The sequence below is a fragment of the Pleuronectes platessa genome, chromosome 11 (genome assembly GCF_947347685.1).
Source record: "Pleuronectes platessa chromosome 11, fPlePla1.1, whole genome shotgun sequence".
NCBI lineage: Eukaryota > Metazoa > Chordata > Actinopteri > Pleuronectiformes > Pleuronectidae > Pleuronectes > Pleuronectes platessa.
The window spans coordinates 2,105,284-2,121,880 of NC_070636.1; the positions used below are offsets into that span (position 1 = coordinate 2,105,284).

At 41.5% G+C, this 16,597-nt stretch overlaps 3 protein-coding genes across 6 annotated transcripts; all 3 read right to left on the reverse strand.

Moving 5' to 3' along the window:
* Nucleotides 1-2,289, reverse strand: LOC128450865 (E3 ubiquitin-protein ligase TRIM39-like). The gene has a single exon (XM_053434601.1). The coding sequence runs from the start codon at nt 1,905-1,907 to the stop codon at nt 525-527; it is 1,383 nt and encodes a 460-aa protein (XP_053290576.1). The 5' UTR covers nt 1,908-2,289; the 3' UTR covers nt 1-524.
* Nucleotides 2,290-2,618: 329 nt separating this feature from the next.
* On the reverse strand, nt 2,619-9,722 carry LOC128451343 (E3 ubiquitin-protein ligase TRIM35-like). 4 transcript variants are annotated; one of them, XM_053435138.1, is made up of 3 exons: nt 9,590-9,722; nt 4,659-4,883; nt 2,619-4,571 (listed from the first exon to the last, which is right to left on the reverse strand). In XM_053435138.1, the coding sequence occupies exon 3, from the start codon at nt 4,552-4,554 to the stop codon at nt 3,181-3,183; it is 1,374 nt and encodes a 457-aa protein (XP_053291113.1). In that variant the 5' UTR covers nt 4,555-4,571; nt 4,659-4,883; nt 9,590-9,722; the 3' UTR covers nt 2,619-3,180. The 4 variants fall into 4 exon arrangements, with proteins under 4 accessions (XP_053291113.1, XP_053291114.1, XP_053291116.1 ...); XM_053435139.1 differs by having other exon boundaries at nt 4,659-4,906; XM_053435141.1 differs by having other exon boundaries at nt 4,659-4,851; nt 9,590-9,717.
* Nucleotides 7,582-9,730, reverse strand: LOC128451341 (E3 ubiquitin-protein ligase TRIM35-like). The gene is made up of 2 exons (XM_053435136.1): nt 9,590-9,730; nt 7,582-9,502 (listed from the first exon to the last, which is right to left on the reverse strand). The coding sequence occupies exon 2, from the start codon at nt 9,483-9,485 to the stop codon at nt 8,103-8,105; it is 1,383 nt and encodes a 460-aa protein (XP_053291111.1). The 5' UTR covers nt 9,486-9,502; nt 9,590-9,730; the 3' UTR covers nt 7,582-8,102.
* Nucleotides 9,731-16,597: the final 6,867 nt, after the last annotated feature.

The following is a 16,597-nucleotide window of genomic DNA, read 5'->3' on the forward strand; positions in this document are numbered from 1 at the left end:
TTTCTGTTTCATAGTTTTTATTATTTTTATCACAATATTAAAATCACATCACTCGGCTGCTGTTGAATAAACACTTTTACAAACAGAATCATTTTGGCTTCATCACATCAAACAGACAAATGTTCATATATGTTGGATTATTTCATACGTGAACGGACTTTATGTGATTAAACATGAATCATGTCTCATGTGTGAGTTTTAATAAAGTTTGTTGAATGTGAACAATGATCAGCTGTTATTGATAAATGTGTTTTTATGTGGATCTTCATCAGTTTGCTCGACTTCATGGATCCACACAAAATCTAAATGATAGAAAACATTTTCCATGAAAACAAAAAACAAACCAAAGATAAAGATCAGAAAATAATCAAATCTTTTTACACACGTGGAAAAGTCGACAGGAGAAATAAAAATGAGTGAGAAGTAAAAGGAGAAATTATCAAAGCTTTAGAATAACGAGTTTAACTTTTAAATTCAGCAGATTTCTCTTGAAGAAATAAACATGATGAATAAAATCTTTATCTCTAACGGCTCTGATCCAGCGTCACAGAGACTTTCACAGGTAACAGCTTCAAGGGATCTCTAGTGTAAAAGTATGGAAACATCTTCAGAGTGAAAGTGTGTGTGAAGGTGTGAATGTGTTTGTTAGTATCAGGATCAGAGAACGACAGTTTTCCTCTGTTCCAGTCCAGTTTCACTCTGATCCTCTGGATCTTCTGCACAGAGAGATCAGTTGATCCTGATGGTGACAGTGCTGAGTATTTACCTTCATTGAACACTATTCTCCATGTTCCAGACAAATTGTTTCTCTTCCTCTGGACAGGCTCTGCTGACACACCCAGTGACCAGTGTGTACTGTCTCCAACCAGGACGTCCCAGCTGTGAGTCCCTGAGTTAAAACCCTCAGATCCCAGGACTGAGGCGTATAGATCAAACCTCTCTGGATTGTCAGGAAGCTTCTGTTTCTCTCCTCGTCTCAAACTGATCAGATCTTCAGACAGGACAAACCATGGATGAGCAGAGTTTGGGTCCAGAACCACAGGACTGTAGGAGACCACGTCTTTCATCTTGTTCCAGATGTTGAAGCTCAGGTTGCCCAGATGTTTGGCCTGGTCAATCAGAGCTCCTGAGGCCAGCTGTGAATCATCCAGCAGGGGGCGCTGCTGGACTCGTTCCACTGCAGCCGTGTAGTTGAGCAGGAACGAGACGTCTTCAGCTCTCAGCTCGTTCTCTGTGGTTCTGATTGTGTCTGAAAGAGACGTTATGTCTCTGCTCAGAGACTCAATCTTCTCCTTCATCATCTGACTCTTCTGCTCCTCTTCCTCCCTCAGTGCAACCATCCTGGCCTCCTCTTCCTGCTCCAGAAACCGATGAAGCTTTTTAAACTGCTCCTTGATCTGCGTCTCTGTGAGTCCGGCCTGGACCTTAATGTGTTCTGCTGTTTGTTCAAACTCGACTTTAACACGTTCAAAACTCTGTAACTTCTTCTTCAATGGCTCCAGAGTTTCCTGAAGCTGCTTCTTGTGTTGTTGTGTAGCTTCATCGATGGGTCTGATTGTGTGGCCGGTGTGTTTTTCTGAATCTCTGCAGATGAGACACACTGGCTGCTGATGGTCCAGACAGAAGAGTGTGAGTTTCTTTGAGTGCAGACTGCAGAGAGCATGTGAAGAGCTCTGATCTCTCTCCTGTAAGAAGGTCTCACACAGGTTCTTTAACGACAGGTTACAAGGTGGGTTGAACTTTGAAGATCTTCTCTTACAAAGTGGACACTCTTTTTCTTCTTTGTCTTTCCACCAGATCTCCAAACAGTCTTTACAGAAGCTGTGGCTACATGACAGAAGAACAGGATCTCTGAAGACATCTTGGCAGACGGGACAGCAGAGATCCTCTTCTAATCTGGAAGCCATTGAGTCTCCAGGTGAAGGTGAAAACAGACAGTCAGTCAGTCACAGCTCCATGAACTTCACTGAGGTTCACTTCCTCTCTGAGTCGAGGTGTTTGTTAAACTCACGGTCAGTGTGTGGAGCGTCGGCAGGTTGTAGTTTGACTCTTCTCTCCTGTAGCTGGACTCACTCAGGACGTTTGGTCTGGTTTGGTTCAGTTTGGTTTGGAAGGTGAATGTGATCGTCTGGTTTTCAGCCTGCGTCTCTTCAGGGAGGGACAGATGCTTCCTGGTTTCTCTGGTCTGTCAGGACACGATTGTAAAAAGTAATTCAAGCCTTTGATTTGATATCTGGTCAAAAGTCGTTTGGCAGCAACAAGCTCACACAGACAAGAGACTTGGTTGTGAAATAGCTTCTTGAATATGATCGTTATCTGCTCAGTGTTCAAAGTTCAGAGGTCGTTCTGCTGAAGTAAAGATAAGTTATTATAAAATATTAACTTTGTCAAGATGAGGTTTGTATATACAAAAGTTTTGTTAATTCAAATCAGCTCAAGTTTGCTTTTTAATTTGTGTGTGAGTGAAGTAAAAAGTATGACACCAAATTATTGTACATTTGTTGTGATTATTATATCTTAAGTGTGACACCATTATATGTTGTGACTTCGGGCATTCAATAAATGTTAATGTCAGAAACATTTTTTCTTCAGGGAGGAACAGATGCTTCAGATAATGTTATATTTACATCTCAAATTAAAAAAGGTCAGAAATTTGTTTCTGTTTCATAGTTTTTATTATTTTAATCACAATATTAAAATCACATCACTCGGCTGCTGTTGAATAAACACTTTTACAGACAGAATAATTTTGGCTTCATTACATCAAACAGACAAATGTTCATATATGTTGGATCATTTCATATGTGAATGGACTTTATGCGATTAAACATGAATCATGTCTCATGTGTGAGTTTTAATAAAGTTTTTTGAATGTGAACAATGATCAGCTGTTATTGATAAATGTGTTTTTATGTGGATCTTCATCAGTTTGCTCGACTTCATGGATCCACACAAAATCTAAATGATAGAAAACATTTTCCATGAAAACAAAAAACAAACCAAAGATAAAGATCAGAAAATAATCAAATCTTTTTACACACGTGGAAAAGTCGACAGGAGAAATAAAAATGAGTGAGAAGTAAAAGCAGAAATAAACAAAGCTTTAGAATAACGAGTTTAACATTTAAATTCAGCAGATTTCTCCTGAAGAAATAAACATGATGAATAAAATCTTTATCTCTAACGGCTCTGATCCAGCTTCACAGAGACATTCACAGGTAACAGCTTCATGTGATCTCCAGTGTTAAAGAATGGAAACATCTTCTCAGTGAAAGTGTGTGTGAAGGTGTGAATGTGTTTGTTAGTATCAGGATCAGAGAACGACAGTTCTCCTCTGTTCCAGTCCAGTTTCACTCTGATCCTCTGGATCTTCTGTACAGAGAGAACAGATGATCCTGATGGTGACGCTGCTGTGTATTTACCGTCATAGAACCTTATTCTCCATGATCCAGACAGTTTGTTTCCCTTCCTCTGTTCAGACTCTGCTGACACACCAAGCGTCCAGTGTGTACTGTCTCCAACCAGGACGTCCCAGCTGTGAGTCCCTGAGTTAAAACCCTCAGATCCCAGGACTGAGGCGTGTTGATCAAACCTCTCTGGATTGTCAGGAAGCTTCTGTTTCTCTCCTCCTCTCAAACTGGTCAGATCTTCAGACAGGACGAGCCATGGATTAGCAGAGTTCTGGTCCAGAACCACAGGACTGTAGGAGACCACGTCCTTCATCTTGTTCCAGATGTTGAAGCTCAGGTTGCCCAGATGTTTGGCCTCATCTATCAGAGCTCCTGAGGCCAGCTGTGGATCATCCAGCAGGGGGCGCTGCTTGACTCGTTCCACTGCAGCCTTGTAGTTGAGCAGGAACGAGACGTCTTCAGCTCTCAGCTCGTCCTCTGTGGTTCTGATTGTGTCTGAAAGAGCTGTCATGTCTCTGCTCAGAGACTCAATCTTCTCCTTCATCGTCTGACTCTTCTGCTCCTCTTCCTCCCTCAGTGCAGCTATCCTTGCCTCCTCTTCCTCCTCCAGAAACTGATGAAGCTTTTTAAACTGCTCCTTGATCTGTGTCTCTGTGAGTCCGGCCTGGACCTTAATGTGTTTTGCTGTTTGTTCAAACTCTACTTTAACACATTCAAAACTCTGTAACTTCTCCTTCAGAGTTTCCTGAAGCTGCTTCTTGTGTTGTTGTGCAGCTTCATCGATGGGTCTGAATCTGTGGTCAGTGTGTTTTTCTGAATCTCTGCAGATGAGACACACTGGCTGCTGATGGTCCAGACAGAAGAGTCTGAGTTTCTCTGAGTGCAGACTGCAGAGAGCAGGTGAAGAGCTCTGATCTCTCTCCAGTAAGAAGGCCTCACAAAGGTTCTTCAACACCAGGTTACCAGGTGGTAGATCCTTTGAAGATCTTCTCTTACAAAGTGGACACTCTTTTACTTCTTTGTCTTTCCACCAGCTCTTCACACAGTCTTTACAGAAGCTGTGGCTACATGACAGAATGACAGGATCTCTGAAGACATCTTGGCAGACGGAACAGCAGAGATCCTCTTCTAATCTGGAAGCCATTGAGTCTCCAGGTGAAGCTGAAAACAGACAGTCAGTCAGTCACAGCTCCATGAACTTCACTGAGGTTCACTTCCCCTCTGAGTCGAGGTGTTTGTTAAACTCACGGTCAGTGTGTGGAGCGTCGGCAGGTTGTAGTTTGACTCTTCTCTCCTGTAGCTGGACTCACTCAGGACGTTTGGTCTGGTTTGGTTCAGTTTGGTTTGGAAGGTGAATGTGATCGTCTGGTTTTCAGCCTGCGTCTCTTCAGGGAGGAACAGATGCTTCCTGGTTTCTCAGGTGTGTCAGGAGAGGGTGGAGCTTGAGATGCTGCATGATAAAACCTGTAAAACCTGAAACACATGTACAAGCAGCTCTGCTGCCAGTTAAAACTCTGCACCCCCTTTTGTACTTCACTCTAACACTTTAACTCTTAACTGTGACTGATTCATCTGCTTGTGAAATATCAACAGTTCATGTGAAATACATTAACGAATGTCCAAGCGAACATGTTGATTAGAAAATTCCACCACCGTACAGTTGATGTAAAGATTAATTTGTTTAGAGCCTACTGCAGCCCTCTCTCTACAGCTCCACTCTGGGTGAATTACAAGAAAGAGAGCTTGCGTAAATTGAAAGTAGCCTATAATGACTGTTTGAAGATACTCCTGAAGAAACCCAGGAGGTCTAGAGCAAGTGAGCTGTTCTGCAAAATGGGTCTCACCACCTTCATGGCCTTGCTGAGGAACCTTACCTTTAAGTTTATGAGTCGGCTGGACCGCTCTACAAACTTTGTAATTGATCTGATGACAGACCCTGGTCACAGCTCTGTTAAGTACACATCCAAGATCTGGGAACACTGGCATGAGGGCCTTTTTTAGCCCTTTTCCCTTGTATATTTCTATCTTTACACTGTATAAATTAGTTTTATTACATTCATATATTTCAATATTTTTATATATTGAAGTATGACCTGGGTCAGTGTGAAATATTTTCTTTTTGGTACATTAAGAAGTCATTTCCTGTGATTTGACTAGAACGTGAAAGTTAAACCATAATGAAACTTTGAGTCATCCGTTCACATCCTCATACACACTTTGTCTCTCACGCATCCTCACACACACACACACACACACAGTGGCATGTGAATCTAGATCTACTGGTCAAAAAGCTTCACGTGATCAGGGCCTCTGGGTTGGAGGTTCTGATCTCCTCCCAGCTGATTGGCTGAGTCTGAGTCTGCAGGACTCATCACCAGGTTCCCTGGGTTCATTCATAATCCTTCAAGTCCACAAACCATGACCCCCCTTGACAGAATGGAATCTGTGTTACTCTGTTTGAATCTGTCAGACTCTTCTCCAGGACCCTGGCACAGACGTCCCCTTGGAGGCTGGACAGTGTGATACCTTGATAGTGTCTGCCCCCCTTTTGAAAAGGGATCCCCCCCCCCACTCAGACCCTTCACAGGTTATGACCCCTAATAATATATAATCAATCCAGTTTCATTTATTCAACAACATTATAACATTGCTCTGTTTACTCACTGAAACACTGAAGAAAACAACACATATGTCCTCAAAGACCAGGAGGGACCAGTTCCCAGATCTGTCCACAGAACGGAAATCTGATTCTAAAACAGATAATTAGGTCCCTAGCACCTCCGGTGGGAGACCCTATTGAAATAATAAGGATTATTCTGTGCGTTTTTCAACGTGCTCAAAAAGTTAAAACAGTTTTCAGTAAATTAGAAAATGGTGAAAATGTATGTATTCTGGAGTATTTGGAAATGGGCGTGGCAAAATAGCTCAACAGCGCCACCTACGGAAAAGCCCCTCATCTAGCATTCAATGATCCTCACGAAAATGAGGATAGTTGTGTATCATGACCAGATGCACAAAAAAGCCTCAATAGGCATTATGAAATACGCAACAGGAAGCTCGCCATTTTAGATTTAGTGGCTGTTTATGTGGCAATAAACTTTGATTTGATTTGATTTGATTTTGGCCATATTCCACATTTTTACTTCGATATACTTGTCGTAGAGCTTTCTTCAGATCAACTTAAAATTTAGTTGAGTGTCATCACAACAAGATGGAGATCTAAACGTATTAAAAGATCAATTTTTTGTCACACCGTGTAACCATGGCGGAGCGTCAAAATTTACACTTGGATGTATCTCTCCTCATCCACTTTGCGAAACCATGTCAAACTGTGTCAAATAGGTCTCAAGACATTGATAATATAGGCATAAGATTACTGTGACTTTTCATCATGCGGATTATTAATGGCGTGGCATCAAAGTTCATCAGCTCGCCATGACACACGAAATCGCTTTAACTTCCGTGATCATGGGTCCATCTCTGGTTTTAAGGAATAGGTGTGAGAAAATAACTGACAAGCGCCCCCTAAAGGGGAGCCCCGGCACTATGGTTGGTCTACATCTACAAAAATCAAGAGGGACATGTGTCTTTTCATGACAAAGAAATAAGTCTCCGGACAAATATGATAAACCACAAAGGAAGCCCGCCATTTTGGATTTGGTGGCCATTTTGGCCATATTTCAAACTTTTACTTCAATGTACTTGTTGTAGAGCTTTAATCAGATCAATGGGAAATTTAGTTGAGTGTCATCACAACAAGATGGAGATTAAAAGTTTTTAAAAGACCGATTTTTCGACACACGGTGTGACCATGGCGTGGCGTCAAAGTTTGATAACATGCCATCAAAACACAAGCTTCTGTATCTTGGATATATTTGGTCCAATTCAGTCCAAACCAGACATGTAAGACAAGAGTTGCGACCTGATGACATCTAAAAAGACACCATGACTTAAAATCCTAGCACTAACTGCTGGCTACAGAAAGTGAAGTGTTTATCCTTGCGGCATTGCGCAAACGCATGCAACGCTGAGAGGAGCGCTTGGTCATCGATCGCTCTCTCTTCACCGACCGCAACAGACTTGAAATCGCCTGTGCTCGGGCCTGTTAGTGCTACAAAGTAGCCCTAGTGTTATATTTACATTTCAACTTAAAAAAGATCAAAACTCTGTATCTGTTTCACAGTTTTTATTATTTTGATCACAATATTAAATCACATCACTCGGCTGCTGTTGAATAAACACTTTCATAGACAGAATCATTTTGGCTTCATCACATCAAACAGACAAATGTTCATATATGTTGGATTATTTCATATGTGAACAGACTTTATGTTATTAAACATGAATCATGTCTCATGTGTGAGTTTTAATAAAGTTTGTTGAATGTGAACAATGATCAGCTGTTATTGATAAATGTGTTTTTATGTGGATCTTCATCAGTTTGCTCGACTTCATGGATCCACACAAAATCTAAATGATAGAAAACATTTTACATGAAAGTAAAAAACAAACCACAGATAAAGATCAGAAAATAATGAAATCGTTTTACACACGTGGAAAAGTCGACAGGAGAAATAAAAATGAGTGAGAAGTAAAATGAGAATTAAAAAAAGCTTTAGAATAACGAGTTTAACATTTAAATTCAGCAGATTTCTCTTAAAGAAATAAACATGATGAATGAAATCTTTATCTCTAACTGCTTTTATCCAGAGTCACAGAGACATTCATAGGTAACAGCTTCATGTGATCTCTAATGCCAAAGTATGGAACAATTTTCTGAGTGAAAGTGTGTGTTAAGGTGTGAATGTGTTTGTTAGTATCAGGATCAGAGAATGACAGTTCTCCTCTGTTCCAGTCCAGTTTCACTCTGATTTTCTGGATCTTCTGCACAGAGAGAACAGATGATCCTGATGGTGACCGTGCTGAGTATTTACCTTCATAGAACACTATTCCCCATGTTCCAGACAGTTTGTCTCCCTTCCTCTGTTCAGACTCTGCTCTTACACCCAGTAACCAGTGTGTACTGTCTCCAACCAGGACGTCCCAGCTGTGAGTCCCTGAGTTAAAACCCTCAGATCCCAGGACTGAGGCGTAATGATCAAACCTCTCTGGATTGTCAGGAAGCTTCTGTTTCTCTCCTCCTCTCAAACTGGTCAGATCTTCAGACAGAACGAGTACTGGTCTAGCAGAGTTTGGGTCCAGAACCACAGGACTGTAGGAGACCAAGTCCTTCATCTTGTTCCAGATGTTGAAGCTCAGGTTGCCCAGATGTTTGGCTTTGTCTATCAGAGCTCCTGAGGCCAGCTGTGGATCCTCCAGCAGGAGGCGCTGCTGGACTCGTTCCACTGCAGCCTTGTAGCTGAGCAGGAACGAGACGGCTTCAGCTCTCAGCTCGTCCTCTGTGGTTCTGATTGTGTCTGAAAGAGCCGTTATGTCTCTGCTCAGAGCCTCAATCTTCTCCTTCATCATCCGACTCTTCTGCTCCTCTTCCTCCCTCAGTGCAGCCATCCTGGCCTCCTCTTCCTCCTCCAGAAACTGATGAAGCTTTTTAAACTGCTCCTTGATCTGCGTCTCTGTGCGTCCGGCCTGGACCTTAATGTGTACTGCTGTTTGTTCAAACTCTACTTTAACACGTTCAAAACTCTGTAACTTCTCCTTCAAGGGCTCCAGAGTTTCCTGAAGCTGCTTCTTGTGTTGTTGTGCAGCTTCATCGATGGGTCTGAATCTGTGGTCGGTGTGTTTTTCTGAATCTCTGCAGACGAGACACACTGGCTGCTGATGGTCCAGACAGAAGAGTCTGAGTTTCTCTGAGTGCAGACTGTAGACAGCAGGTGATGAGCTCTGATCTCTCTCCAGTAAGAAGGCCTCACACAGGTTCTTTAACGCCAGGTTACAAGGTGGTACACCCTTTGAAGATCTTCTCTTACAAAGTGGACACTCTTTTACTTCTTTGTCTTTCCACCAGCTCTTCACACAGTCTTTACAGAAGCTGTGGCTACATGACAGAATGACAGGATCTCTGAAGACATCATGGCAGACGGAACAGCAGAGATCATCTTCTGATCTGGAAGCCATTGAGTCTCCAGGTGAAGCTGAAAACAGACAGTCAGTCAGTCACAGCTCCACGAACTTCACTGAGGTTCACTTCCCCTCTGAGTCGAGGTGTTTGTTAAACTCACGGTCAGTGTGTGGAGCGTCGGCAGGTTGTAGTTTGACTCTTCTCTCCTGTAGCTGGACTCACTCAGGACGTTTGGTCTGGTTTGGTTCAGTTTGGTTTGGAAGGTGAATGTGATCGTCTGGTTTTCAGCCTGCGTCTCTTCAGGGAGGAACAGATGCTTCCTTGTTTCTCAGGTGTGTCAGGAGAGGGTGGAGCTTGAGATGCTGGATGATAAAACCTGAAAAACCTGAAACAAATGTACAAGCAGCTCTGCTGCCAGTAAAAACTCTCCACTCCCTTATGGACTTCACTCTAACACTTTAACTCTTAATTGCCTGATTCATCTGCCTGTGCAATATCAACGGTTCATGTGCAATAGATTTACTGTACATATTCTCACACTGCGCATATCTTTACTGTCTTTACACTGTATATGTAGCAGGGTTAATGCTTCCCACTTGCCATTGCCAGCGAGATCCTTGCGCTGGCTGTGGTAGTGGGAGCCTTGGTTGGAGTGCTAGAGCTCCCTCTAGCGGAATGCGGGGGTTGTATTTTACATTGCTGCCTCCTCTCCTCAGTCTGTGTATATCCCGGCTGGGAGAGGTAGGTAGTCAGAGCAGTTAAACATGAATCCACACTTTGGCGATGTATTACGGGAGTCTAAATGTACATAATACTGTATTAATACTTGGTTGCTTGTACATATATATTGTGTTGCTTGGAATCTGTAATTACTTTTAAATGGACTTTAGTCTTAGGATCGCTAGCTTGGCTACCATTAGCTTTGGTCGTAGCTACTTAGCTAGCGTCGACTTCGCCATGAAAGTGTACTTCAGCTTGTCTTTCTCCCATGTTAGGCTGCCATTGTGAGGGTTCTCAAAGAGCATTTCCCATGTTAAATATTCCACCAGGTATGTCACCAAACGCCCATTCAAATATTTTGTGAGTCATTTGTTTAATGTGATATTTATTTTCATGTAAATGCTCAGTCTGTGTATATCCCGGCTGGGAGAGGCTGCCATTGTGAGGGTTCTCAAAGAGCATTTCCCATGTTAAATATTCCACCAGAATAAACGGCTGGCTGCCAATGGTTCCATCGTGGTCTCAATCACACAACGCAACGAGAGAGTACACAACCGCTACATATACATTAGTTTAATTACATTCATAAGTCAGACTGCAGGTCAGACCTTCACGCTCGTCCAGGATCTGAAGTGATAGGTTCAACTTCCGGACTCATTCATTTCACACAAATCTGTATCAGCATTACTCTGATAATTATTATGAACAATATAGTTGTCATATATAACATTGTACATAATCTCATTATGAAAGATTATTAATTTTCTTTTCTTCCACAATATGTTTAACATCTAACACTAAATATATAGAAAATAATATCAGTGATACTTGTGATTGTGTTAAATTAATCAAACTATAACACTTGGCCTGTTTGTAAATGAAACCTGGAGAACGTCACTAATTCAGCATGTACTTTATAATTTGTTGAATTGTGTGTCGGCCATGACCTTCATTTTAACGGCCTCAAGAATGGTGGCTAGTTGGTAATGTTAGCTATTACCGCTAATGCTAACGTAGCTAATGCTAGGCGGCTAATGCTACCTAGCAAGCAAAGACTTAGTTTGCTCTTTAACCAAACGATGTGAGACCAGAAACATGACAATGAGGTGAAAGTGTGATTCTGTGTGAAAAGTAATCACAGTTAACTGAGACTCCACCACAGAGTGATGATGTCATCACGTTGTTTCACTGAATCTACCCTGAATGTAGATCTCCAGCTCCAGACCAGAGTTTGTGACGATAGCATTTAGGAGGAATTTAAATATTGAAGCTGAACTAAACCTCTGTTGTTTTGTTGTTGAGGAATGAATGAAAACACTTTGACAGACACAATCATTTTAGCTTCATATTTACATCTCAACTTAAAAAGGTCAGAACTCTGTTTCTGTTTCATAGTTGATATTATTTTTTATCACAATATTAAAATCACATCACTAGGCTGCTTATGAATAAACACTTTCACAGACAGAATGATTTTGGCTTCATCACATCAAACAGACAAATGTTCATATATGTTGGATTATTTCATATGTGAACAGACTTTATGTTATTAAACATGAATCATGTCTCATGTGTGAGTTTTAATAAAGTTTGTTGAATGTGAACAATGATCAGCTGTTATTGATAAATGTGTTTTTATGTGGAACTTCATCAGTTTGCTCGACTTCATGGATCCACACAAAATCTAAATGATAGAAAACATTTTACATGAAAGTTAAAAACAAACCAAAGATAAAGATCAGAAAATAATGAAATAGTTTTACACACGTGGAAAAGTCGACAGGAGAAATAAAAATGAGTGAGAAGTAAAATGAGAATTAAAAAAGCTTTAGAATAACGAGTTTAACATTTAAATTCAGCAGATTTCTCTTGAAGAAATAAACATGATGAATGAAATCTTTATCTCTAACGTCTCTGATTCAGCGTCACAGAGACTTTCACAGGTAACAGCTTCATGTGATCTCTAATGCCAAAGTATGGAACAATTTTCTGAGTGAAAGTGTGCGTGAAGGTGTGAATGTGTTTGTTAGTATCAGGATCAGAGAATGACAGTTCTCCTCTGTTCCAGTCCAGTTTCACTCTGATCCTCTGGATCTTCTGCACAGAGAGAAGAGATGATCCTGATGGTGACCATGTGTAGTATTTACCGTCATAGAACACTATTCCCCATATTCCAGACAGTTTGTCTCCCTTCCTCTGTTCAGACTCTGCTCTTACACCCAGTAACCAGAAAGTACTGTCTCCAACCAGGACGTCCCAGCTGTGAGTCCCTGAGTTAAAACCCTCAGATCCCAGGACTGAGATGTATTCATCAAACCTCTCTGAATTGTCAGGAAGCTTCTGTTTCTTTCCTCGTCTCAAACTGATCAGATCTTCAGACAGGACGAGTAATGGATGAGCAGAGTTTGGGTCCAGAACCACAGGACTGTAGGAAATGATGTCCTTCATCTTGTTCCAGATGTTGAAGCTCAGGTTGCCCAGATGTTTGGCCTCGTCTATCAGAGCTCCTGAGGCCAGCTGTGGATCATCCAGCAGGGGGCGCTGCTGGACTCGTTCCACTGCAGCCTTGTAGTTGAGCAGGAACGAGACGTCTTCAGCTCTCAGCTCGTCCTCTGTGGTTCTGATTGTGTCTGAAAGAGCCGTTATGTCTCTGCTGAGAGCCTCAATCTTCTCCTTCATCATCAGACTCTTCTGCTCCTCTTCCTCCCTCAGTGCAGCCATCCTGACCTCCTCTTCCTCCTCAAGAAACCAATGAAGCTTTTTAAACTGCTCCTTGATCTGCGTCTCTGTGAGTACGGCCTGGACCTTAATGTGTTCTGCTGTTTGTTCAAACTTTACTTTAACACGTTCAAAACTCTGTAACTTTTCCTTCAAGGGCTCCAGAGTTTCCTGAAGCTGCTTCTTGTGTTGTTGTGCAGCTTCATCGATGGGTCTGAATCTGTGGCCGGTGTGTTTGTCTGAATCTCTGCAGACGAGACACACTGGCTGCTGATGGTCCAGACAGAAGAGTCTGAGTTTCTCTGAGTGCAGACTGCAGAGAGCATGTGAAGAGCCCTGATCTCTCTCCTGTAAGAAGGTCTCACACAGGTTCTTTAACACCAGGTTACAAGGTGGGTTGAACTTTGAAGAGCTACTCTTACAAAGTGGACACTCTTTTACTTCTTTGTCTTTCCACCAGGTCTTCAAACAGACTTTACAGAAGCTGTGGCTACATAACAGAATGACAGGATATCTGAAGACATCTTGGCAGACGGGACAGCAGAGATCCTCTACTGATCTGGAAGCCATTGACTCTCCAGGTGAAGCTGAAAACAGACAGTCAGTCAGTCACGGCTCCAAGAACTTCACTGAAGTTACGATTGTAAAAAGTAATTCAAGCCTTGGATTTGATAACTGGTCAAAAGTAATTTGGCAGGAAAGCTCACACCGACAAAAGACTTGGTTTGTAAAATAACTGCATGAATATGAGCTGAACTCTTATTAAATACAAAGAAGCAAACATATGGAAACAATGTCAAAAATGAAAAGAGGGTTTTATCGATATCCAACTTCCCAGCAACACTTTCCAGCTCCTCTTCCATCCTAAGCCATTCCTCAGCCACTCCGAGCTCACTCCCCCGAGCTGAGCCCAGCCGCCGGATTGAGAAAAACTATTTCGGCCGCTTGTACTCTGTAACAAATCGCTGTAGTTTGTACATTAAAATTATACAGTAACTTCTTGTTCTGTCGTTTTTCAAAGTTTATTTGTAAATCGCAATGCATCACTGGCCAAATTGAATTACAGTAGCTGACAGCATTTTCCTGCAATAACACATTGTAAAATTACAGGCAAGCTGTATTCTGACTGTAGATGGTGCATGTTACTGTTAAATACTGTTGATATCGATTGCGTTGCACGAGGCCGTTTGAAAAAGGTCTTAATTAAACCAATGCTATTGTTTGCAGTTACTAAACTGACAACTTACCAAAGTGAATGACTTGAAGTGAATCAATGCCATTTGAAATTGAAAAGCTAGTATGCAACCCTATCAGGATGCTTTGTTAGGAGAGGAGCAGTTAAGCTCATTAACATCAGGCTAAATCTAGCATGCTAAGGCTAGCTGGGTGAAATGGGATTGGGTCTAAATTGAACTGTCAGTGACAGCAATTTCCCATAATTGTAGCTAAGTTGTGTTTTGAACATAGAGACATTTGGCGTTCATCTTGTCTACTTTATTGTGGGGAGGCAGTTGGCTGTAGAACTGGCTGGTTTTAGTATTCATAGTCTAACAGAGGTCCAGGGCTCAAACTACAAGTGTGTTAAGCAAGAAGATGTCCTTGATTATTGTCCATTAATGGTGTACAAGCTGAATGGCACATCAGTGATTATATTTCACCACTCCCTCCCAGATATATACTGACATGTCAGTACTGGGGGAGGACATCAGACAAGCTGTGTTGTTGGTATTACCCCGTCTAACAGAGGACAAACTACAGTCCCTCCTGGACAAGGAGTGGAATCCAAATCTGACCTGCAGTTCATCAAATAGGAGGATCTCCCTTCCAACATCACACCTATCCAGTGCCGAGGCTTCTCAACGCTTAGCAAACCAAAAGTATGGTTTAGATTAATGTTTACAAAGCACTTAAAACAGAAGAGCTCATTTCATAAATTTAAAAGCTGTATATTGTGATCCATTTTTCATGTTAATTTGCTAATTTATGTAGGCTAAAGAATGCACAACAAATAATTTTACTGAAAGTTTTGGATTGCATTGTTTGTAGTAGGGATGAACTGAATTTAGTTTTCTCACTGATCACTGATCACTGTTTTTTTGTTTTGTTCTAGCAGGTATAACTTTTGCAAAATGATATTGGTATGATCGTGTTACCTTCAACAGTTAAGCTATTTTTGTAATTTTTTTTTTCTTGTACGACGTCGAAAGAACACTGACACTTCCTGACTTTCAAAACTAATTGTCTCAGGTAGTGTATACAGTTTTTTTTAAATTGTTGTTAAAAGCATTGCAAAGAGTGAGACTATATAACAGTTAAACATGTGGATATGTTTATTTGGAAGGCAACAGAAATGCTGTTAGATCATAAACTGCCTTCGTCTGCTGCCCTCTGCAGTTGTCCAAGTAAGACAAAAGTAACAAGCCCATTTAGTTAGTCAGTAATTGTAATGCCGTTATAAAAACAGTGATAGGAATAGCTGGGATTTTTTTTTCTTAAGGGTTAGGCTTAGCAACCAGCACTGACGTAGTTGCATGTAAATAACCCCGGGCATAGAGTCCTTCAATTGAAGATCTCATGATTAGCCCAACAACAGTAGCAGCAAACTAGGACAACTACCAAACAACATTTTAAACCACAACAAACATGCACATGTTTAATAATCCACAACAGAATATACATTACATAACATTTCATTTAGCTGACGCTTTTATCCAAACGACTTAAAATAAGTGCATTCAACCCCGAGGGTACAGGCCCAGGACAACAAGAATCAAGAAAGTACAATTTCTTCTAAATAAAGCAAAACTACAAAATGCTATAAGTAAGGACCATTTAGGTGGTAATAAAGTGTTAATTTCAAAGATTTTTAGTATTTTTTTGTTTTTTATTATTCAAAGTATAGTTGGAAGAGGTATGTTTTTAGTTTGCGGCGGAAGATGTTTAAACTTTCAGATGTCCGGATGTCGATGGGGAGCTCATTCCACCATTTAAGAGCCAGGACAGCAAACAGTCGTGATTTTGATGAGTGTTAAGCAGTGAGGGAGCAACAAGCCGATTAGCCGAAGCAGGGCGAAGTGAACGAGCTGGGGTGTAACATTTGACCATGTTCTGGATGTAGACCTCATCCGTTCACAGGATGGTACGCAAGTACTATTGTTTTGAACCGGATGCGAGCAGCCACTGGTAACCAGTGAAGGGAGCGCAGGAGCAGAGTGTGTGAATATTTGGGGTTAAAACAAGTCGAGCTGCAGCATTCTGAACGAGCTGCAAAGGTTGGATGGCAGCAGCAGGTAGATCTGCCAGGAGGGAGTTACAATAGTCTAGGCGTGAGATGACCAGAGCCTGGACCAGAACCTGCACCACTTTCTGAATGAGAAGGGGGCGTGTCCTCCTGATGTTGTACAGCATGAATCTACAGGACCGTGTTGTTGCAGTAATGTTGGCAGTAAGGGAGAGTTGGCTATCGATTGTCACACATAGGTTCCTAGCGGTCTGAGTGGGGGTTAAAATGGAGTTGTCAAAGTTAATAGTCAGGTCGTGGGTGTGAGAGTCTTTCCCTGGAAGGAAAAGGAGTTCAGTCTTGTCAATTATATATTAAATCTTCATTCTTTGTGTGCTGGACCTTTATTGCAGAAAGTGAAGTAAGAACTTGCTCATCCTACCGGGTTTATGTGCAGTGAATATTTTATAGTCAGAGTGGTTCATAAAAAACAAACTGACTTTTCAGACA

Excerpts from the sequence above, each read along its gene's own strand:
- LOC128450865 (XM_053434601.1), bottom strand. The coding sequence starts at position 1,907 with ATGGCTTCCAGATTAGAAGAGGATCTCTGCTGTCCCGTCTGCCAAGAT.
- LOC128451343 (XM_053435138.1), bottom strand. The coding sequence starts at position 4,554 with ATGGCTTCCAGATTAGAAGAGGATCTCTGCTGTTCCGTCTGCCAAGAT.
- LOC128451341 (XM_053435136.1), bottom strand. The coding sequence starts at position 9,485 with ATGGCTTCCAGATCAGAAGATGATCTCTGCTGTTCCGTCTGCCATGAT.